Raw genomic sequence first — 23,478 nt, 5'->3', positions numbered from 1 at the left:
TCACTATATTCAGGTAAAGTAGTTTCACTGACTTCAGTAGGTTTACTCATGAAAATGGTGAATTATCTATTCTTGTTCATCAAATTTATCTTTATCTTCCTATTGTATACTTTGTATGCCTATCCTGTAACTTAAAAAACACAAAATATAAAAGGGCTGCCTGTCAATATAATCACCCCCTACTCTTAACCCTTTCTCTCCTCAATAGCCTGAGTAAAGAGAGAAGACAATATGGGCTTTGCAGCATTCCTGTGGGCTAATAAATCCAAGGACCTATCAAAGAAAATGCTCTGCCAGCAGCTCCCTCTTATTTCTATTGAGGGTATGCCAGCTTAAGTGATTCTGCTGATCTCAGATGTGGTACTGTGTCATATGAGGAAAAGAGATCTATTGTCTCTCACAGAAATAATGGTTTTCTGGCTTAGTACTTGGAAGAATTATCCAAACATTGCTTTCCATCAGAGTTACTTGATTTTGTTGTTCCCACTTTGTTTTACATTTTCTTTGGAAGTGCCAAGATAAAGACATCTTTCTTCTCATAGAAACATCTGATCGTAAGATGTATGTTTTGATGTGACATCAGCTATCAGTGAGGAAGAGAACATGATATAACTGCAAACATTTGAAGCAGATGTAACAGAGTAATGGGATAAAAGTGAGATGAATAGCAGGGGAAAAAAAACTTTGCAGTGGGAGGGAGCTGTTGAAGTTAGAAAATTGAGGGAAGCTCTATCACTTGAAATGTTCTAAAACTGGAGAAAGCGCTACAAAATGTACTTCAGGGAATAATTGTGCACTTCTTGGGACATGGACTTAAGACTTGAGATGTTTTCTTTGTAAAAAATATTCTAACACTTTAGATTGGCATTATGTTTCAGTCTAATATTTAGAAGTTATATTACATGTATTATGTTGGACTTTGCTTTTTTTAAAAGCATTTCTAATAAAAGCAGACATGTTTGCACTAGTAAATGTGATCTTGTTCTCCTCTTAGATTCTAACATTTGAGACTAAGAATCCAACGGAACTGGCTGAGCGTTTGCGTTCCGTATGCGGAAACCAGAGCAACGCTTATGCCCGTCTGCTTGAATACCGTTTAAATGCTTTGCGTGGACTCTGGAATGCCCAGCGCCAGCTAGCCTTGGAAGAACAACATGAACGGGAAAATTCTGGGGATGAAGAAACATTGGCCTTGCTCAAGCGTCAGGGTTTGTTACAGCAACCTGAGCAGGCACCATTTACTTCACGGATGGGACTTCTATTGGTCTTTCCTCTCATTCAGTCTCAAAGTAGAACAGACCCATCTCTCTGTAACATAACTGCTGAGGTACTATTGAATTGCCTTCGAGATTGCCAGCCTTTGAGTTTGACTAAGGAACCAGCTGACTGTCTTAATGGAATTGAATCTTTGCTCTGCTCCTGGTTGGAGGAAACATCTGCCTCAGGCCAACAGATTCCATATAAGCAAAAAGAGAATGCTGCTGCTGCCCTTGTTGCCTTGGCTTGTGCAAGGTAAGAAGAGTCTATATTAGACACATGTCATGGTTGATGATGGTAGCATGTGTTTGTGCTAAAGAATGGCAGAAATTATAATGTGGTCAAGCTGTGGGAAAGCTTTTCATTTTACACTAACCAGTAGTCTCTTCATATTAAAAATTGTTTGGAAAAGATGAAACCAATATGAGAAATATAAATGCTTAGCTCATGTGGAAGCAGAAAGATTTAGGTTAGGACTGACTCTTGTCGGTGTGGTTTCCTTTATTGTGTTGAACTCATCTGTAAGGATGGTTGACACAGGATACTAAACATTCTCTTCATCCTCTTTTAATAAACGGGGAAAGGTTTGTCTGACCTCTCCCTGTGCTTTGTGTCCCTGGTCCTGCAGTTTATTTGTCCTCAAGGGCTTATATAGAGGTCGATGTACTGCAGGAGGTCTTTTTCATTCAGTTGCCACTTTACATAGAGAAGCTCTCAGAGGAAGTAGGTTGTGCTAATTCAGTTTTTCTTGGACAAAAAATGGTGTAGGCTAAGACTTTCAAAATTAACCCCTTTGTTTGTTTGTTTTTTTTGTCGTTGTCCTACTTCACTTTAAAGGCTCCTGATTTTTAGAGGACTGGTGTTTAGCAATTTCTGAAAATCGTGACCCTCTAATGTACACCAAATCGCTTGTCACATCTGAAAATCTTGACATCAGTTTTTTAAATACTTGTGGGCTGAGATGTTATCTGCCAATTTTAACTGAATAAGGTGCAAAGGTAGAATTATAAACCCAAGAAAAGTATGTTTTATATAATGGAAACTAGCAAATGGTAAGAGAAATGTTATCAGGGTGATGTTGTAATAGGTTTCTTTATAAAGGCTATCTGTGGAAAAAGACTGATGTAGTTTGACCTACTGACTTATAGGTAGATTGAATTTGAATATGAACACCATATTGTTTTACTATATCTTTCAAATTCCCTCTGCTTTGAATAATAGCCTTCTACATAAGGTGTATTTGGCCAGCTTTAGGAAGGATTAGCTGAGGTAAACTCATGATATTTTAAAAAATATTACTTTGATCTGAACCGATTGATAAACTGGGCTCAAGCAAATAGTATGAGTTTTAATAAGTCAAAATGTAAAATTATACATCTAGGAACAAAGGATGGGAGACTTTCTCCTGGGAAGCAGTGACTCTTAAAAAGACTTGAGGGCCATGGTGGAAAATCAGTTGAACATGAGCTCCTAGTGCGACATAGTGGCCAAAAGGGCTAATGTGATCCTCGGATGTATAAATAGGAATCCTGAGTAGTACTAGGAAGGTTATATTACCTCTATATTTGGTACTGATGCAACAACTACTGGAATACTGTTTTCCATTCTGGTGTCTGCAGTTCAAGAAGGATGCGATAAATTGGAGCGGGTTCAGAGAAGAGCCACAAAGGTGATTAAAAGACTGGAAAACGTGCCTTATAGTGATAGACTCCAGAAGCTCAATCTGTTTTGCTTAACCAAGAGAAGATTAAGGAGGTTGGGGAAGAGATTTGATTCCAGTCTAGAAGTACCTATATGGAGGAACAAAACTTTGAGAATGGGTTCTTCAGTCTAGTTGACCAAGTTATAATAAGATCAAGTGCTGGGAGTTGAAGCTAGACAAATTCAGACTAGAAATAAAGCACAATTAACCACTGGAACACCTTACCAAGGGTTAAGGTGGATTCTACATCACTGGCAATTTTAAAATCAAGATTGAATCTTTTTCTAAAAGATCTGCTGTAGTTGAAACAAATTAATTCAGAGAATTCCTATGAGGGTTACACAGGAGGTCCGATTAGAATACCACAGTAGTATCATCAGGGTTTATAATCTATTAAATGCATTAAATAAAATGTATGTGACAAATAACATTGCTCCAGTTGGGGGTCAGTTGTTGCTATCTGGCATATCTAAGTTATTATCAAAAGGCATTGATATTGTCTTTGTGAATTTAAATGGTTAAAGGAACCAAAACTAACTAAAGGCATTGAATTGAAGATCATCTTCTTAGCTTGTCTTTGCAAAGTTATCTACAAAATGCTACCTACAGTGTTATAAGAACAGGAGTACTTGTGGCACCTTAGAGACTACAGTGTTATAGTATTTCGAGTTTTGTGTTTACGTACAAAAGCCATGCATTTCTCCATGCATTGGGCACCATTTATAAAGAAAGAGGCCTTTGAAAGGAGACTACTATTGATAATCCTCTTTCAATTCTGGGTGCTTCATTTTCCTAAGGATATAAAAGCAATGCAAGGAATATTGTTTTAAAAAACTGATTAAAATTCTTGGGGGGGAAAATAGAAATTGAGCATTTCAAAGACGGAATGCCAAAGGACTGTCAACCATTAGAGGCTTTTTCCAGGGAGTAGCACTACTAAAGTTTGTACAAAACTAATGTAATCTGTTTTCTTAGTTTCTATATGGACCTGCAAGTTAAATATTTTGTAGAAGCTACTAAAGAGAGTCCCTTCAGTTGGGGAAGAACCCATTATAAGAAAATTTTGGTAGTGGCCTAAACAATTAAGAGAGATCTACTGTTCAGCTTCTTTGACAAACACTTGCAAGTGTATACCCCAAGTTCTATTTCCTAGTCTTGAGATTTTTAAATTCCTTTTAAGGATAATCAGTTGCGGAAAGCACTTGACTATCCCTTTGAAGCCTTCATTTGCAACACTTATAAACCAAATATAGTCCTTCAGGCTGCATAGATTTCATTATTGTTCTTAAATTATGAATAAAAAGAATCTAAGATGCTCTAAAGGTGATTCCCAGTTGCCCTACCTTGTATATTGTTTATGGAGCTGCCTGTGGCAGCTGATGCCCAAAATAAGAAGTGGATTCAGAGCTGGCAGTTAGATAACATCCTTCCCTCTGTCCCCTCTTTGTTTGTGTTACCCCAGAGTGGGGTGGAAATAATCCAGAAGAAGGATGCAAACAGGAAAAAAGTTGGCTCATTGAGAGAGAGAAAACATCATTGAGGTTTTACAACAAGTTGTCACTGGACATTGTCTTAAATGTCTGTTGTCCTTTGTTGCCTTGCCTGCAAATTAGTGTATTTTCCATGAACAAAGACTTCTAACTCTTATTTTAATTATTTTCCTAGGGGATCACTGAAAACTTTTGTTCACACAGTCCATCTATTACAGAAACAGACAGACCTGGGATCCTTGCCTGTGGCTGATATATTATACAGGTGGGTAATAACTTTTCTAATTGTAGCTCTTTTGTATCAACCTTGAAAATGTGTAAATATTCAGATAAAAGATGAGTCTTTTTACTCAGTCTGGAGTGCGTGGGTGAGATTCTGTGGCCTGCGTTCTGCAGGAGGTTGGACTAGAAGATCAGAATGGTCCCTTCTGACCTTTAGTATCTATGAGTCTCAAAATGTGATCCGTTGACAAATCCAAGACTTTATAGTTACTAAAATGAAAATTTGGAAGCCCTAGGAAAAATTGGAAATCTGGTTAATTGAGGAAGGATAATGATAAAAGGCTAATTCTCAAGGTATGTTAATTTTTTAAAAATTAAATGACTAAAGTTCCCTTAAAATGTATGATAAACCCATTGTTTCATGTTCTCTGTGTGTGTGTATATAAATCTCTCCTCTGTTTTTTCCACCAAATGCATCCGATGAAGTGAGCTGTAGCTCACGAAAGCTTATGCTCTAATAAATTTGTTAGTCTCTAAGTGCCACAAGTACTCCTTTTCTTTTTGCGAATACAGACTAACACGGCTGCTACTCTGAAACCTGTAATTATGAACTGTAACATAGAGATAAGAAATTTCCCATTTGAAAAATATCTTTAATCTTAATTTTCAAGCTAGTTAATTGTTGCTTTTATTATTAATCTGAAAATATTTTCTTTATGTATCTTGCTCTGTATTCTTGTTGGTTTAAAGGTTGTTGCTTCTGGAAGGCGGGCCTGGATCTCCCTCCTGTTTGCTTGGGGGAAAACACGTGGTATCTTGGGGGTTTGAAGATATGTTACCTGCACCTGATGCCAACAGTGGCTCCAGCTCGGAAAACAAAGGTGAAGAGTTTGTTTTATGACTATGTTAACATCACTTAAGAGGATCAGATTTTTTTTTGCATTGACTGTAGAGTATTTTTTTTTCCTACATCTAAAGCTTTAGAATTTGAGAAGTTTTTTCTTTCTGTTGGAAAGAGTATAAAAGCCGTCATGAGGCATAACAAAGAGAACACATGGGGCCATATTTTTCAGAAGATAGCATAACTGGGCATCTGTAGGAACATGCAAGCACCTGTTATATCTGCAAGCCCCCACGTTTGTGCAAGAAGATGGTTATGTAGGCACCCAGTTTTCCAAATTGCACATTCAAAAACAGACGAATGGGCATGGACTTAATTTTACAGGCAGACTGTTATTACTGGGTCATGTTTGTAAAATAGACCAGTAGTACACAACCATGTAAACTTGATGGAGATGGGTACATGAGTGAATAGTGCTTCCTTTGGTTGCGTGGTTTTGTTTTTTTTTTTTGAGTAGGGGTTTAACTGGAAGAAACGAGTCCACTTATATTAAAATTAATAAAGTTTTAGCTGGCAAAATGGCAAAATAAATCTGCATATTCATGTAATGCGATGGATTGTATCACTTTACTAAACACTAGCTTCAATGTATGGGTACAACTTAGTTACTGGTGAGGACTGAATGTCGTTTTTAAACATGGCTAGTGATCTGGGGTATAAATTTAGGAAATTATCGAGCAATATGCATAGCAGAACTCATTGATTTCAATGGGAATTTTGCACAAAGATTAAATTGAGAATAGTATTTATAACAGAACTTGTTTTTTGTCTAATGCATTATTGTCACATTTAGCATATATTAATGGGAACTTTAGGACTGCCAATGTTTCTGTCCTTTCTCTTCCTTATCCATCCTCCTCTGCTCTCACTTATCTCTTTCTGTGCCTCTCCTGTTCTTTGCTCTGTATTTCCTTGCCTGCAGCAATTCCCACCACTTCCCTAATTCTGTTGCTATAAAGGTAATCAATGAAATAGTTAATGTTGGGTTGAAGTGTCATCAGTCTTCAGTTGACATATCAGTGAGATCACTGGAGTTGAAAGGAATTCACACCTCTGAGTCATTGTGTCAGCTTGCCTACAGACTCAGGAAGACCAATATATTGGTTTACACTCTATACATGTTTGGAAGCTTATGTTTGCAACCATGAGGACTAGGAAGTTAGTTGTTCTGAAAAAAATGAAAACTTAGATTCTGTGATTTGAGTATGTAATGTGAACTACCAAAATACATTAAGTGGGCTGGTTATTTGACATCCCTGCATTAATATTATAGGTGCCATACATGTATCATTGCAGCAAGATTTTTCCATTCTCCCCAACCACCCCCGTATCTCCATACCTTGTTTTGCTTGCTTATTAGTTTTCTACTTCTGACGTAGATGAGTTAAAAGGTTTGGTAGAGATCTTATCCTCCTTGATCAAAGATCTTTCTGTTTCAATTAACAAAGATCTGAGAAACAAATGTCTAGATAAGGAGTACTTGTGGCACCTTAGAGACTAACAAATTTATCTGAGCATAAGCTTTCGTGAGCTACAGCTCACTTCATCGGATGCTCACGAAAGCTTATGCTCAGATAAATTTGTTAGTCTCTAAGGTGCCACAAGTACTCCTTTTCTTTTTGCGAATACAGACTAACACGGCTGCTACTCTGAAACGTCTAGATGTTAGAGCAATACTGAGTTCCGCTAGCATTTACTGGCACCAACAATTATATCTTAAATGCACTAGATTAGATTTTTTTTTTTCACACAGTTACAGATGGTATGTTAAGGTTACAGTGGTGGTCTTGAGCAGAAAAGCGTGCCAAATTCATAATGCTTGGGTGTTGTCTCCCCTTTCAGTGTGCTGATGTGTGAGCAACAGTAGCCTCCTCTTGATACCCTAGAAACAGGAGTTAAATCCTTCTATTCTTTTCAAGCAAAACAAAAGAAAATGGTCTTTTGTTCCATTACAACCTTCTGAAAGTATTTAATATAAAATTATGTTTAAAATGTATTGTAAGGAATAATTTTAGATTCTGGTAGTGAAGGTAAAGCATTTTCATCTGAAATGAGTCCTGTTGATAATGTCTTATTACTAAGCATGGTTAAATGCAGCATTCTAACTTGCACCATAGTCAGGCTTGAATAGTGTGCAGCCAAAAATGTGCAGGGGCGCTCTGATCCTGTCCTGAACTCTGATCCAGAACACATGAGGGTGTTAAGATTAGATCTTAAACTCTGAGCCATATTGCATAACAGATAAGAAAGCAATACAGAAATAGGGAACTTCTCAGATGTATATCATCCATATCTGAGAAAACGGATTACCACCTGATGCCATTTTGCATACTTGATTGAGCAGCTGGGTGCATGTTACACTGTTCTCATTCAAGTTGCTTGGAAGCACTTCACATTTTTTGTATATTTTATTTCATATTTTAATATATGTACATTAGCAATGTGGGTAAATTGTAAATACACAGTTATGCATAAGTGGGTACAGACCTGGTAGAGTGCCTACTAAAATGGGGCATTGGTCCTTGATTGGTCATCTTAGAAGTGACTGTAATACAAATAATAATTTATATATAAATATAAACTTTACCTCTTCTGACTAGAGAAGAAGCGGAGCTCTCATTGGTTTTCAGTCAGTGTCCTAACAGCATCAGTGACACGATCATTGTAGATAACCATTGTAGCTCTGCTGTCCGTAAAAGGTCTCCACTCAATGCTTCCTTCCTATTTCAGATGCAGACTTAGGGCGCTGTCTTGCAGCAGATGGACTTTATCTTTATACAACTAATTCAGTAGGCAGAGGAGTAAGCAAATTAGGATCTGGATTACATGGTACTTTACGGTAAGCCACAGTATTGTGATATTTCTGCCTTTGCAGATCTCTTATCCTGTCTAGATAAATCTTTGTTATCAGAGGACCTGATATGCATATGAAGCATCTAATATTTTGCTCACTAAATCATTTTTCAATGATTCAGATTTAGTGATTTGATTTTCCCCCCTTCTTGTACTGAAAATTACTGCCATTAAATATCTTCCTTGTCTAACATGGCCCATATTTTGAGATGTTTTCCTTTATAGAATATTGTAGGCATACATTTATTCTTCCCTGGGAGCAGTTGACTGTGGCAAGTGGGACAGCCTCTGTACCTAGAAAACGAGACTCTGACTGAGAGACACCAGGAAGCTTCTTTCTCTTCTACCCCCCTCCCCCTCCCGGAGTCTCTGATATCCGTTGGCCAGATGGATCAAGGGGAGCTCATTCACCAGCTACCAGGATTTAACCTGTGTCAGGAGCCACTTGGAGCTCTTTTGACTCTGTTCCAGTACCCCCATCCTGAGCTAGGCCTGGGAATCTGGCCTGACTGGTACTGCAAGACTAGCCAGTCACCAATTTGGGAGTCAGGAAGAAATTTTTTCTCCCATGAGCCAATTGGCAGAGGACGAAGGAATTTTTCACCTTCCTCACAGCTCCTTCAAGCCACAGTAGGCTGAGTAAGAATACGATTAGTACCTAAATGAGGTACTTCGTTGAGTTATGAATTCATTCATGAATTCAACTTGCGGCCCTTTTCCAGTGGAGTTGAAAGGATAGAACGAATGGTTCCCAGAGGTAAAAAACCTGGGATTTTGGTGGTGGCCTTGGGGTCATGGGATGGGTTGAGGTCCTGTTCCCTCTGTACCCTCCATCCCTCTCGTGGAGGGGTGGGTGGTTGGACTCGGACTGAGCTGAGCCCTGAGGAGAGCCTACCCTGAGTTACTGTTTATACGGTGGGGTTACAGGGCTCCTACATTGGAACCAATGAAATGCCGGTATAGGAGAGTATCGATGATGGGCAGGTAGTGCCCCTTTCTTGTGTTTTAAGTTTAATAAAAGTTGCGGCCTGCTGCTTAAAATCCATCCATCTCATTTCACCACCATGTCCACGTCAAACCTTGGTAGTTAAGAATTTATATCGCCTATGTTACAAATTTCAGTCCTGTGCAATTCACAATACAAATTATTAGCACAGATGTGACTTGTTCTTTCTCTTCATTCTTTCCTTGCTTATGATTCTTGAATCTTCAGAGTCTTCACATGCTTAAAACCACTGTTACTACGTTAAATAGATACATGGATTTGTAGCTAGGTTCAAATAAAGCTCAAGAAATGTGTGAAAAGGTGCAGCATATTTAAAGGTTGTAATGTCCTGCTTTTTCCCCAGAGGCTTTGTATACTGTCGTAATGAGGAGTTGGAGACTGGATGGGTTGCTTTTGGCAATGGCAAACTTCTTCATCGGCCTGTCTCTTTTGATAATAAGCCTCACTCCCTTTTTCAGGTCATTGACCAGAATACCCTTCAGGTAAAAAACAAACAAACAAAAAAAAACAATCCACCAAAACCCTCATGTCTTTATTTCATAATATAGTAAGGAAATGTTCTTACACTGTCAAAAATAATAATACTGATGTACTTTCAGCAAAGTTTCTAATTTAAATTTAATTAGGTTCACTTGTGCTGGGAGTTTGCTTTTTCCCTTCATGAAACTGCTTCTTCAGATCCCCACTAATAGAGTTGCATGTCTGTGACGAAGTGGGAATGTTCTTAATGTTTTCTCTGAATACTGTGTGGGTGCCTCAGTTTCCCCTATGCAGTTCTTAAGTATCCAGGTGATGGGATAAGGGGGTGTGATTGTGGCAGAGCCCTAGGGGGCCAGTGTGATGGTGTCTGCACAAAGAATGGCCGACACCCTGGCTCCTGGGAACTGATGGCCTGGGCCCCTCCTCTGCAAAGGAGCCAACTGAAGGTGTTGGAGAACAAAGAGATCAGGTGGCCTCCTGGCCCGGGAAAGAGACAAAGGAGAGGAGGGGCTGGAGAGTTTCAGTTTGGAGCTGGCTGGGGAAATGTGGGGAGGCTCAGATGGGGCTCTGGTCTCCCTGCCTCCCAAGACTGACCTGACTGAGGGGTCCTGTTCTCTGTACCTACAAGCTCTGTTTTAGACCATGTTCCTGTCGTCTAATAAACCTTCTGTTTTACTGGCTGGTTGAGAGTCACATCTGACTGTGGAATTGGGGTGCATGACCCAGTGGCTTCCCCAGGAGCCCTGCCTATGCGGACTCGCTGTGGGAAGCGCACGGTGTGGACGGGGATGCTAAATGCTCTGAGGTCAGCCCCCGGAAGAGCGAAGTTGTGTAAGCTTCTTGCCCTGGGGAGAGGAGGCTTCTCCAGACTCTTTACTGGCTTCGTATGAAGTAGTTCCAGAGCATCGCCCGGTGACTCCGTGACAATGTCATGCCTCACAAACCATCTTACAAGTTACATTGTGTTACAGTGTTTATGCGCACACATCACAAATTAATAGTATTTTAAAACAAAGCAAAATGATCTTTATCTTTAAAACAAATATATTTAGAGCCCCCGACGCCTCCATTTTTCTTAGTAAAAGAATGGTTGGCACCTTCACTTCTTGCTATAATTGTGTTTTGCAGACGAGCAGCTATCCCTCTTGACAATGTTTTTCCATTGTGATTTAAAGAAGTTTCACTGAAGAATAAGGAGTAAGGCTGTTTGTCTGTTTCCAGCCATATATAATATGTTTCCTCAAATTAAGTGTTTGGATTCCTCATTAAATGAGTTTCCTTTCAGAATTTTGAGCAAAGATTTCAGTAAAGTAGGGTAAAGCAGATAACTATATTAATATTTATATTTTTCTAATGGTACTACATACATTTTTCAGCAATTTGAAACCATGATCTTTTGTCTATTTTTAGATGGATAACTGTCTTGCTAGCATAGAATTTGTTAGTATGCAATACATCTATTTAGCAAACTGCATTCTCCCTCAAATCATAGCAAATTATAACTAGATAAGTAAGCATAATGAGCCTTGCTCTAGAATAACTAAAAAAACTCACTTTTTAAATGAATAGTCTGAAGAACAGCTTCAAAATGTGAACTGGACTCTCCTTCTTTCTTGCTTTCCTACTGATCTCTAGGTATGTCACATACTCCCCATGCCAGTAAATCACTTTCCAGTTGGCAGTACTATGACCACAGTACATCTTTCTTCAGATGGTACCTATTTCTACTGGATCTGGTCTCCTGCAAGCCTGAATGAAAAAACACCAAAGGGACACTCTGTCTTTATGGATATTTTTGAACTTGTAGTAAGTGTATTTTCAATTAAATTAGCAATTTGTGTGTTTGTTTGTAGCAGACTTAGTGACATGAATAACATTTAATAAAGTTACTGGATATGTTAATTGTTCATTTGAGTGCTAATACGTAACTTCAGGAATGCAGTTAAAACATTACAAGCAGTTGACGGTGTTTATCAGGATGAAAAACCGTACTATAAAATCTGCACTTCCAAAGGACATTCCAATATTGCAGGCTTGCTTGTAACATGTGGCGTTAGTGTGAAATATATTATAGCATCATTATTACTCTGTTTCATACTGAAACAGTAATTTTAGTGTAAGTGCCACGTAGTAAGTGGAGATTGCTTACTCTGTATTATTGTTTTCTATTAAAATGATCTCACTGAATTTTAAGTTGTGTATGTAAGGCTAAAAAAGTGCACTTTATCACTCAAGTCTATAAATTTTGTACTGATTTTTTTTATTTAAATTTTGGACTATATATGACAACAGTTGGAATTCCTTACTTCTCAACAGCTCCTATACATCTTTGGTTGATTCTCTTGAGGTGCCAAAGAAATGTAACACTCAGGTTTAAACCTTGCACATAATTGCTGATATTTATTTAAATGACACAGTCTCCAGCAGTTTAAACAACTTCAGTTCTATAGAAGCTGACACCACATCAATTAATTTGTTTTTTTTGGCATTGGTACAACTCTTAGCCCTGGTCTACACTAGGAGTTGAGGTCGAATTTAGCAGTGTTAAATCGATTTAACCCTGCACCCGTTCACACCACAAAGCCCTTTTTTCGACTTAAAGGGCTCTTAAAATCGGTTTCCTCACTCCGCCCCAGACAAGGGGATTAGTGCTGAAATTGGCCTTGCTGGGTTGAATTTGGGGTACTGTGGATGCAATTTAGACGGTATTGGCCTCTGGGAGCTATCCCAGAGTGCTCCATTGTGACTGCTCTGGACAGCACTCTCAATTCAGATGCACTGGCCAGGTAGACGGGAAAAGGCCCGTGAACTTTTGAATTTCATTTCCTGTTTGGCCAGCGTGGCAAGCTGCAGGTGACCATGCAGAGCTCATCAGCAGAGGTGACCATGATGGAGTCCCAGAATTGCAAAAGAGCTCCAGCATGGATCGAACAGGAGGTACGGGATCTGATCGCTGTATGGGGAGAGGAATCCGTGTTATCAGAACTCTGTTCCAATTTTTGAAATGCCAAAACATTTGTCAAAATCTCCCAGGGCATGAAGGACAGAGGCCATAACAGGGACCCGAAGCAGTTCCACGTGAAACTTAAGGAGTTGAGGCAAGCCTACCAGAAAACCAGAGAGGCAAACGGCTGCTCCAGGTCAGAGCCCAAAACATGCCGCTTCTATGATGAGCTGCATGCCATTTTAGGGGGTTCAGCCACCACTACTCCAACCGTGTTGTTTGACTCCTTCAATGGAGATGGAGGCAACACGGAAGCAGGTTTTGGGGACGAAGAAGGTGATGATGAGGTTGTAAATAGCTCACAGCAAGCAAGCAGAGAAACTGGTTTTCCCGACAGCCAGGAAATGTTTCTCACCCTGGACCTGAAGCCAGTACCCCCCGAACCCACCCAAGGTTGCCTCCCGGACCCGCCAGGCAGAGAAGGGACCTCTGGTGAGTGTACCTTTTTTAAATAGTATACATGGTTTAAAAGCAATGATTAATTTGCCCTGGCATTTGCAGCCAGTACAGCTACTGGAAAAGTCTGTTAACGTGTCTGGGGATGGAGCAGAAATCCTCCAGGGACACATACATCTCCTGTATGTACTCCCAAAGCCTTTGCAAAAGGTTTCTGGGGAGGGCAGCCTTATTCCGTCCACCATGGTAGGATACTCTACCACGCCAGGCCAGTAGCACGTAGTCGGGAATCATTGCAGAACAAAGCATTGCAATATATGTTTGCAGGTGTTCAAACAACATCCATTCTTTCTCTCTCTGTTTATCCTCAGAAGAGTGATATCATTCATGGTCACTTGGTTGAAGTCAGGTGCTTTTCTTAAGGGGACATTCAGAGGTGGCCCTTCCTGCTGGGCTGTTTGCCTGTGGCTGAACAAAAATGTTCCCCGCTGTTAGCCACGGGGAGGGGTTAGCCACATGGTGGGGGGAAGCAAAATGCGACTTTGTAACGAAAGCACATGTACTATGTATATAATGTTAACAGCAAGGTTTACCGTGAAAGAGTGTACCCATTGTTCTATAAAATGTGTCTCTTTAAATACCACTGTCCTTTTTTTTTCCTCCACCAGCTGCATGTGTTTCAAGGGTCACAGGATCTTCATCTTCCCAGAGGCTAGCGAAGATTAGGAGGTGAAAAAAACGCACTCGTGATGAAACATTCTCTGAGCTCATGCTGTCCTCCCACACTGACAGAGCACAGACGAATGCGTGGAGGCAGACAATGTCAGAGTGCAGGAAAGCACAAAATGACCGGGAGGAGAGGTGGTGGGCTGAAGAGAGGGCTGAAGCTGAAAGGTAGCGGCAGCGTGATGAGAGGAGGCAGGAGTCAATGCTGAGGCTGCTGGAGGTTCAAACTAATATGCTCCAGCATATGGTTGAGCTGCAGAAAAGGCAGCAGGAGCACAGACCGCCGCTACAGCCCCTGTGTAACCAACTGCCCTCCTCTCCAAGTTCCATAGCTTCCTCACCCAGACGCCCAAGAACATGGTGTGGGGGCCTCCGGCCACCGAGCCACTCCACCTCAGAGGATTGCCCAAGCAACAGAAGGCTGGCATTCAATAAGTTTTAAAGTTTTAAACTTTTTAAAGTGCTGTGTGGCCTTGTCCTTCCCTCCTCCACCACCCCTCCCAGTGCTTCCCTCCTCCACCATCCCTCCTGGACTACCTTGGCAGTTATCCCCCCTATTTGTGTGATGAATTAATAAAGAATGCATGAATGTGAAGCAACAATGACTTTATTGCCTCTACGAGCAGTGATCGAAGGGAGGAGGGGAGGGTTGTTAGCTTGCAGGGAAGTAGAGTGAACCAAGGTGGTGGGGGGAGTCATCAAGGAGAAACAAACAGAACTTTCACACTGTAGCCTGGCCAGTCAGGAAACTGGTTTTCAAAGCTTCTCTGATGCACACCGTGCCCTCCTGTGCTCTTCTCACCGCCCTGGTGTCTGGCTGCGCGTAAGCAACGGCCAGGCGATTTGCCTCAACCTTCCACCCTGCCATAAACGTCTCACAGATATTGTGGCGCGCACAGCAAGCAGTAATAACAGTGGGAATACTGGTTTCGCTGAGATCTGAGTCAGTAAACTGCGCCAGCGCGCTTTTAAACGTCCAAATGCACATTCTACCACCATTCTGCACTTGCTCAGCCTGTAGTTGAACAGCTCCTGACTACTGTCCAGGCTGCCTGTGTATGGCTTCAGGAGCCATGGCATTAAGGGGTAGGCTGAGTCCCCAAGTATAACTATAGGCATTTCAACATCCCCAACAGTTATTTTCTGGTCTGGGAATAAAGTCCCTTCCTGCAGCTTTTGAAACAGACCAGAGTTCCTGAAGATGCGAGCGTCATGTACCTTTCCCGGCCATCCCACGTTGATGTTGGTGAAACGTCCATTGTGATCCACCAGTGCTTGCAGCACTATTGAAAAGTACCCCTTGCGGTTTATGTACTCGTCGGCTTGGTGCTCCGGTGCCAAGATAGGGATATGGGTTCCATCTATGGCCCCTCCACAGTTAGGGAATCCCATTGCAGCAAAGCCATCTACTATGATCTGCACATTTCCCAGTGTCACTACCCTTGATATCCGCAGATCTTTGACTACGTTGGCTACTTGCATCACAGCAGCCCCCACAGAAGATTTGTCCACTCCAAATTGATTCCCGACTGACCAGTAGCTGTCTGGTGTTGCAAGCTTCCACAGGGCTATTGCCACTCGCTTCTCAGCTGTGAGGGCTGCTCTCATCTTGGTATTCTTGCGCCTCAGGGCAGGGGAAAGCAAGTCACAAAGTTCCATGAAAGTGTCCTTATGCATGGGAAAGTTTTGCAGCCATTGGGAATCGTCCCAGACCCGCAACACTATTCATTCCCACCAGTCTGTGCTTGTTTCCCGGGCGAAGCATCGGCATTCCACCACATGAACCTGCCCCATTAGCACCATGATGCCCACATTGTCAGGGCCTGTGCTTTGAGAGAAGTCTGTGTCCATGTCCTCATCACTCTTGTCACCGTGCTAATGTTGCCTACTTGCCCAGTTTTGCTTTGCCAGTTTCTGGTGCTGCATATACTGCTGGATAATGCGCATGATGTTTAGTGCGCTCCTAATTGCCAAAATGATCTGAGTGGGCTCCATGCTTGCCATGCTATGGTGTCTGCACAGAAAAAAGGCATGGAATGATTGTCTGCCGTTGCTCTGACAGAGGGAGGGGGCGACTGACGACATGGCTTACAGGGAATTCAAATCAACAAAGGGGATGGCTTTACATCAAAGAGGAAAAAAAAACAATTGTCACACAGAATGGCCCCCTCAAGGATTGAACTCAAAACCCTGGGTTTAGCAGGCCAATGCTCAACCCCAGAGCTATCCCTCCCTCAGGTATTTCAGGCAGGACTGAATCTCCATTAAACTTTTCAAGGTGCCTCTGACAGACCTCACTGAAACGATTGTTGGCTGTTGATTTCACGGGGGGGGGAGCAAATAAATACAAAACAAATCTGGTGTATTTCTTGTTTTGATCCACTCCATCTATTTTTTTTACATCTTTGGCTGGCAGCAGACGGTGCAGTAGGACTGCTAGCCATCCTCATCTCCTGGCTGCTCGGCAGAAGACGGTGCAATAGGACTACTAGCCATCATCTCCTGCCTGCTCACCAGAAGACGGTACAATAGGACTGCCGGCAGGGCTAAAGAGAATGACCTGGTCGAGTCACTCCTATTTTAGTCCCTGCGCCCATGTCTGCCCAGGCGCTCCTGACCAACCTTATTGAGGCAGCCAGGAGCACCTCGGACATGATGACGATGGTTATCAGGTCTATTGCACCGTCTGCTGCCACAAGGCAATGGGTTGCTGCTGTGTAGCAATGCCATATCGCGTCTGCCAGCATCCAGGAGACGTACGGTGACAGTGAGCTGAGCGGGCTCCAGGCTTGCCGTGGTATGGCATCTGCACAGGTAACTCAGGAAAAAAGGCACGAAACGATTGTCTGCCATTGATTTCACGGAGGGAGGGAGGGAGGGCCTGATGACATGTACCCAGAACCACCCGCGACAATGTTTTTTCCCCATTAGGCATTGGGATCTCAACCCAGAATTCCAATGGGTGGCGGAGACTGCGGGAACTGTGGGATAGCTACCACAGTGCACCGCTCCAGAAGTCAACACTAGTCTCGGTACTGTGGAAGCACTCCGCCGATTTAATGCACTTAGAGCATTTTGTGTGGGGACACATACAATCGACTATATAAAAACGATTTCTAAAAAAAGACTTCTATAAAATTGACCTAATTTTGTAGTTTAGACATGCCCTTAGTATTGTCAGTACCAATGGACTTGTGCAGTGGGTATCCTGGAAGCAGTATAAATAGTAGAATTGATGAGCAAGAATCAGAAATGTAGGACTGAAAGGCACCTCAATAGGTCATCTAGTCCAGTCCCCTGCACTTAAGCAGGACTAAGTATTATCTAGATATGATACAGCTGTGGGCAGTAGTGCAGATTCTAACTTCCTAACTTGCAGCAGACTCCCACTATACTGGCCCTCTGAACTATTCTCCAATTTGCATGGAATCTTGGGAAGGAGTTAAGGACTTAAAAATAAATCTAATTTGGCAAACATATAAAGGTGAAGGGTCTTCCCATTCTTAAGGTAAGGGATTCTCCAATTCATTTCCTTTGTATATTACTGGAAAAAATGAGTTCAGTTTCTGAATTACCTCCAGTTGCGTCCCTTCAGAATGTGGGCACTCTTGGCCAGTGTTTCTGGCCTTGGTGCTCTGTTAGGGATGTCTTTTGCAGGGGAAGCACTTTAGAAAAAGCTTTCATTCATTCCTGTTGACAACTCAGCCACTGTCTGACTTTTTGTGGCATTATTAGTTAAAATACTCAATTTATTAAATGTCTGATCTACACTAAATATTTTTTACCAGCACAGTTATGTTGGTTAAGGGTGTGCTTTTTTAAAAAAAAAGACAGCTATATTTGTGCTTATGCTAATGTAACTTATATCTGTTCTCCGAATACCGAATACTGTTCTCCGAATAGTTATATTAGTATAACTATACTGGTAAAATCTTCTTAGGTTAGAAATGGCCTAGAACTTTCCCAGAACTGCATTATGTAGGGAAAATCTTCCGTTCAGTTTTTCAGCTAATGTGTGACTTAGACTTTTACAAAACTTGCTCATAAAAATGTATTTTTATTTTAGTTTATTATATTTGTTATAGTTAAAAATCTAACTACTGAATTTTATATAATAACTTTTTAATTTTATTTCTGGAAATTTATTTATGGCAACTGGACTACTACTTTTCTATTTTCCAAAGTAAAAAATGTCTAAAGATGATATAATAATCTATATTTCTAGGTATTTCACATCATTCACCATGGTATCAGACTTCCTTGCATACATCTGGATCTGGTTTTTGCTTCTCTTCTCATTTTGTGAGCATGGAGGAATAAAATCCTCAATCTGTTAGGGACTTAAATATCTAAGGATCTGTTTTTTTCATTTGCATAGGTAGAAAATGATATATGTATAGCAAACCCTCTACAGGAGCGCATTATTCTAATGAGAAAAGAGGGAGAATCTGCAAAGAGTATAAATGAGATGCTTCTGAGTAGGCTTTCAAGGTACAGAGCCTCCCCCTCAGCAACACTGGCTGCTCTAACTGGCTCTACAATTTCCAATACATTGAAAGAGGACCAAGCAGGTCAGAAGAGTTCTTCTTTACAATAATTTTTCACTTTTGTTTGCAGTGATGCATATTTACAAAATTATTTCTCTAACTGTAGAATTCTGAAAATCCTACATACCTGTACATACAGTGTCTTTAAGTTTAGGCTCTTTACACTGCCATCATACACGTTACTGTTACAAATTTCTTAGCATTTATTAAAATTCTTTTAAAATTGTGTGAATTTCTTGTAAAGATAATTGCTTTTGGATTACCTCATGCAAATACATACTTCAGTACAAGTGCTTAACATTCAAAGTTCTAATAGCAAAATAACAGTTCATATTCATGTAAAATACACTGCTGCAAGGGAAAAAAATTGATTGTGCAAAAACTAGCTGTCATAAACACAGCACCCTTTTGTTGCTAGTTTACAGCTCAGTTCTGCCACCTTTACTCTGACTGATAGCTTTCAATGGGACTATTTCAAGAGTTACTCCTGGGGAATTCTGTGCTTCTGCATGTGCGCATAATTAATGAGCCATGCATATTTTTAATTTTTTGTGCAGAATAAAGCTTCTGCCAAAAGGTTGCTGTGGTTCCGCCTTTTGCCCACCCGAGGATGCTGTGGCTATAGGATGCAGCTCCTGGCTAGCAAGGGAAGAGAGAGACTCTGCAAAGAAGGCTGGCTCTATCAGGCCAGGTCAGGAGACAGACAGCGTGGAGTGCTGGGGGGGGGGGTCAGAAAGGGGCTTATAAGTGCTAGTGGGGGAGGACAGATGGGGCAGGGATTGAATGGGAGTGGAGGCACAGGGCTCTGGGGGGAGGGAGGTGCAGGGACACGTGGTGATGGGGGAGGGAGGTACAGAGCTACGTAGTGACAGGAGGTGGCTGAGTGGGGGCACAGAGACACATGGGGATGGAGGGCACAGGGACACAGACGGGGAGAGGCTGGGTAGGGGCATAGAAACACATGGGGATGGGGAGGGGGGACAGGGACACAAGGATGGGAGTGGCTGGGTGGGGGCACAGAGACATGGGGACGGGGAGGGATACAGGGACACGGGCAGGGGAGTGGCTGGGTGAGGTCACAGATGCATGGGGACAGGGGAAGGGATACAGGAACACATAGGGACAGGGGAGTGTCTGTGTGGGGGCACAGACACATAGGGACAGGGTGAGGGGGTACAGGGACACATAGGGACAGGAGACTGGGGGGGTACACATGGGGATGGGGGGAGTGGGTGTCTGGGGGTGGAGGGACATGTGGACATGGGATGAAAGACACATGTGGATTCAGGAGTGCATGGGGACAGGAGCAGATGTGTCTGACTGAATGGGACAGGCAAGGGGTTAGCCGGGAACTGCATGGCAGAGGTTCCCTAACAATCTCTCCCCGCCCCCCCAAAAATACCTGTTCCATACTTTTCCCACCCATACCCAACAACCCTCCAAGTTCACACCCAGGCTCCTTCCCAGCAATTTACTTCCATCTCCCTCAGCTCTTCTGTTATCCTTGACTCCCCCAAGCCTTTGCTTCTGAGGGGTGCTGGAAATATGGTTCTATATTGTAGTTTAAATGAATTACTCAGAGTTCTGTATTAATATGCCTAGTAAGGAATCTATTAGTCAAAAAACATTTACTGAATATTTTTTGTTGTCTGTATTGTTACAGACATACTTGCTGACAGGTATTTTGAATAACTGACCAAAAACAATTGAAACTAGTGTGATTATATTGTGTTATTTTGACACATAAAATATGCAGAATTTTGAAGAATTTTAAAATGTCGTGTGCAGAATGTTTAATTTTTTCTCACAGAATTCCTCCAGGAGTAAAGAGTAAGGTATTACTCAGTATTTGTCACTGGCATAAAATATGAAGAATATGATATACTCAGTAGACGGGCAGTAGGAACAGTTAAATCGTGTTAAAGTTAATTTAATGCTCAGTATGAGTGGTTCCTTAGATTTCTTTTACATTCAGCATAACATACTGCCGTATATAAAATGCAAATTTTGATTGAGATGCCATTTAAATATTTCAGCATGGGGGTTTTCATTTTTTAAATGTAGGAATTGTAGAAAAGTAGGGTAAAGATCAAATTAATTTGTACTGCAGATTGATCTTGAATGATATTTACAGCCATCCCGATCCCTTTGTCTCAATGTTGTTATAAACTCCTTTAATTGGACTAAAAAGAAAAATTCATCAGCCATAACTTGTAAAGCTTTCCTAGATTTTGGTTAAACTTATTTCATTGAAGATCTCATAATACTTTGATTTTAGTCAGGTATCTCCTCAATTCTATTTAATTCTACGTTTCCGAAAGGTCTATAGGAAAACTGAATGTCCAAAAATAAAACTAATAACTAGATTATGGGAGTGGTATGTCAGACAAAACTGACTTGATTACCCTCCCAGAAAACTAATTTTATTATCAACTCCATGGCTAAGTGATTATTTGTTGTTGTTTTTTGTCCTTAAATGACCAAGATACTGTCTTCAATATGGGGGTGGGGAGGTACAGCCTATGAAGGGATTTGAGGAGAAGCAGAAGGTGATTGAAGTGGCAACCAAGAGGAGCTTAGCAGATCTATTCTGAATTGATTTGAGGAGGATCATATGATTTTCATGGAGACCAAAGATGACAATGTGGGCCAGAGTTTTGGTAGGGGGTATAGAGAGGAAAGCTTTGATTTTGGAGATGATGTAGAAAGAAAACTGACAGGATTTCATGGTAGATTTGATGTGGGGAGAAAATGAAGGAAGAGTAAACATAACTCTAGGATTGTGAGTCTGTGCGTGGGGGTGGTTATGGAATTGCCAATGAGATGAAGATAGAGGAAAATGAAGGGAGGCTAGATGCATAAGTGATGTCATAAGGATTTAAAAATGGCATTAGTAGTACATTGAGGCAATACTTAGAGGCCTTAAAAATTTTCCAAAAAATCCAAAATGATCCTTTTCTTCAGAAGATGTTTCACTTTTAGGTTATAAATAAAGGCTTACATTGAACCATTGACAAACCTGTAACAATAGCATGGTGAACTATTTTCTTCTGGCATCATTAATCCTTACTATGAATAGGATACTTCAGAAAATACTAAATCAGTTTCCAGTAAGTGTCCTATCACAACCTCTCAAAATGAACTTTAACATTTCTGTTGGCTGTAGAAATTGTTAATCATATTCTTAGTTTTTTATGCCAGTGACTGTGTGTGTTATGAAATTTCATTATACTTGTGTAAACTCATATTGAGGTGAGGGATACTCCAGTGTGATACACCATATTGTTTGGGACATCAATAAACAGGTGGTCCAATTCCCATTCAAAGAACTCATCGAGTACTCTTTTCACACTGTTGGAATTGCTTTTTGGGCACTCTTCTGGCGTACCTCTTCGTTATTGATGAAATAGCAAATATGTGTGACATGGTTATTGGTATACTGATTAACTGTTAATATATTACAGTATTACTGTTCTTTATGACTATTGAAAGTACTGTATTAGTTTCACTTTAGTTTAGACAGGGTGTGATCACTTTCTTTGCATTCTGGGTTTGTTAGTTTTTTAAAGTTCCTTTTCAGGACAAACTTTCTACGTGTATGTCTTGTATAGTTCTCTTCCTTTTTTCAGATATGCATTAAATAACCTGGAACCCTGGGTTTACTGACTAATGATGAGATTACTGTATGCATATGGATTTTAAAATATCTCATGTATCCAGTTACATGTTGTTATAAGTTCCTAAATTAAGAAAATACTCTAACCAGTGGAATGTATATTTACACCACTGCAAATATTTTCCTAGTGTTTTTGCACATACTCTTTAGATTGTGACAGGGAGTGGAAAGAGGTATAATGGAGATCTTGAAAAACTTTGTTACCTAGTAGTGAATAGGAGTGTTTCAGAAAATAAAAAGAAAAGGAGTACTTGTTATGAAGGAGTACTTCATCAATGCATCCGATGAAGTGAGCTGTAGCTCACGAAAGCTTATGCTCAAATAAATTTGTTAGTCTCTAAGGTGCCACAAGTACTCCTTTTCTTTTTGCGAATACAGACTAACACGGCTGCTACTCTGAAACCTGTCAGAAAATAAAATATGGGTTCTTCTTGAACAGTCAGTATTCAGAGCAGTGTTGATCAGATTTGGCTGGAGGCTAGATCACCATGATTTAATGGATATGGGACAGGGTAGGGGGATTTCAAGGGATTAAAAAGTGAATCCCAGAGGGCCTCTTGTCTTAAAACTTCCTTGGACTTTAACATGTTGCTCATGATACTTTACCATCTTAGACATCCTTAGGACAGATTTTTGTTTGCTTCTCTGTATATTATACCTTCTGTTAGCTTTTAGGTTTCCATTTTTTTCTGATGTTTTTGTTGTTGTCATTATGGAAACTAGGGCTTCTTATTTTTATTCATATTTAAAGATTGTTTTATTCAAATTATATTTTAAAACGCCACTGAAACCGTGCATGGCCTCTGAAGAATTATCTCCTAATGAGTGGGGGAGGCGGAATCTTTAGAGTCCACTGGCCAGCCCCACAAAAAACTTCCAAAGGCTGCAAAAATATTAGTTTTATCAGTATTTCTGATGGATTTATTTAAACTCCAAAACGGATTGTATTTAGGACTTCTATCTTGCATGCTCTCTATATCTTACTAATTGTTTGTTTGATTCATTGCTTTATTTAACATTTCAGCTGCTAACACTAGTTGTGGGCTACCACTAAAAATGTTACGAAAGACTCCAATGTACACATGTGGAACATATTTGGTGATGATGGTCCCACCTCCAGGTGGGTCAGGCAGCTCTGCGACACGATCACTGTTTGGTGGGACAAGTGGTTTGTCATCTTTGAAAAGTAAGTTGTTGGTTTTTTGTTTATACTTACAG

At 40.8% G+C, this 23,478-nt stretch overlaps 1 protein-coding gene across 6 annotated transcripts in view; it reads left to right on the top strand.

Annotated features, from left to right (window-relative positions):
* HECTD4 (HECT domain E3 ubiquitin protein ligase 4) overlaps nt 1-23,478 on the top strand; it is a 117,172-nt gene that overhangs the window by 12,047 nt on the left and 81,647 nt on the right. For 5 of the 6 annotated variants that reach the window (XM_038373280.2, XM_043498305.1, XM_038373281.2 and 2 more), the window contains exons 2-9: nt 995-1,512; nt 4,625-4,714; nt 5,422-5,552; nt 8,303-8,411; nt 9,775-9,913; nt 11,547-11,717; nt 18,416-18,608; nt 23,285-23,446. In XM_038373280.2, coding sequence (XP_038229208.1) covers nt 995-1,512; nt 4,625-4,714; nt 5,422-5,552; nt 8,303-8,411; nt 9,775-9,913; nt 11,547-11,717; nt 18,416-18,608; nt 23,285-23,446 — 1,513 coding nt within the window. Of the gene's footprint in view, nt 1-994; nt 1,513-4,624; nt 4,715-5,421; nt 5,553-8,302; nt 8,412-9,774; nt 9,914-11,028; nt 11,109-11,546; nt 11,718-18,415; nt 18,609-23,284; nt 23,447-23,478 lie in introns of those variants that run through there. The other variant, XM_043498306.1, reaches the window with a different exon arrangement.

The sequence above is a fragment of the Dermochelys coriacea genome, chromosome 15 (genome assembly GCF_009764565.3).
Source record: "Dermochelys coriacea isolate rDerCor1 chromosome 15, rDerCor1.pri.v4, whole genome shotgun sequence".
NCBI classification, from domain to species: Eukaryota; Metazoa; Chordata; order Testudines; family Dermochelyidae; genus Dermochelys; species Dermochelys coriacea.
The sequence above is the reverse complement of the archived record's forward strand: the minus strand, read 5'-3'. Positions and strand labels throughout refer to the sequence as shown.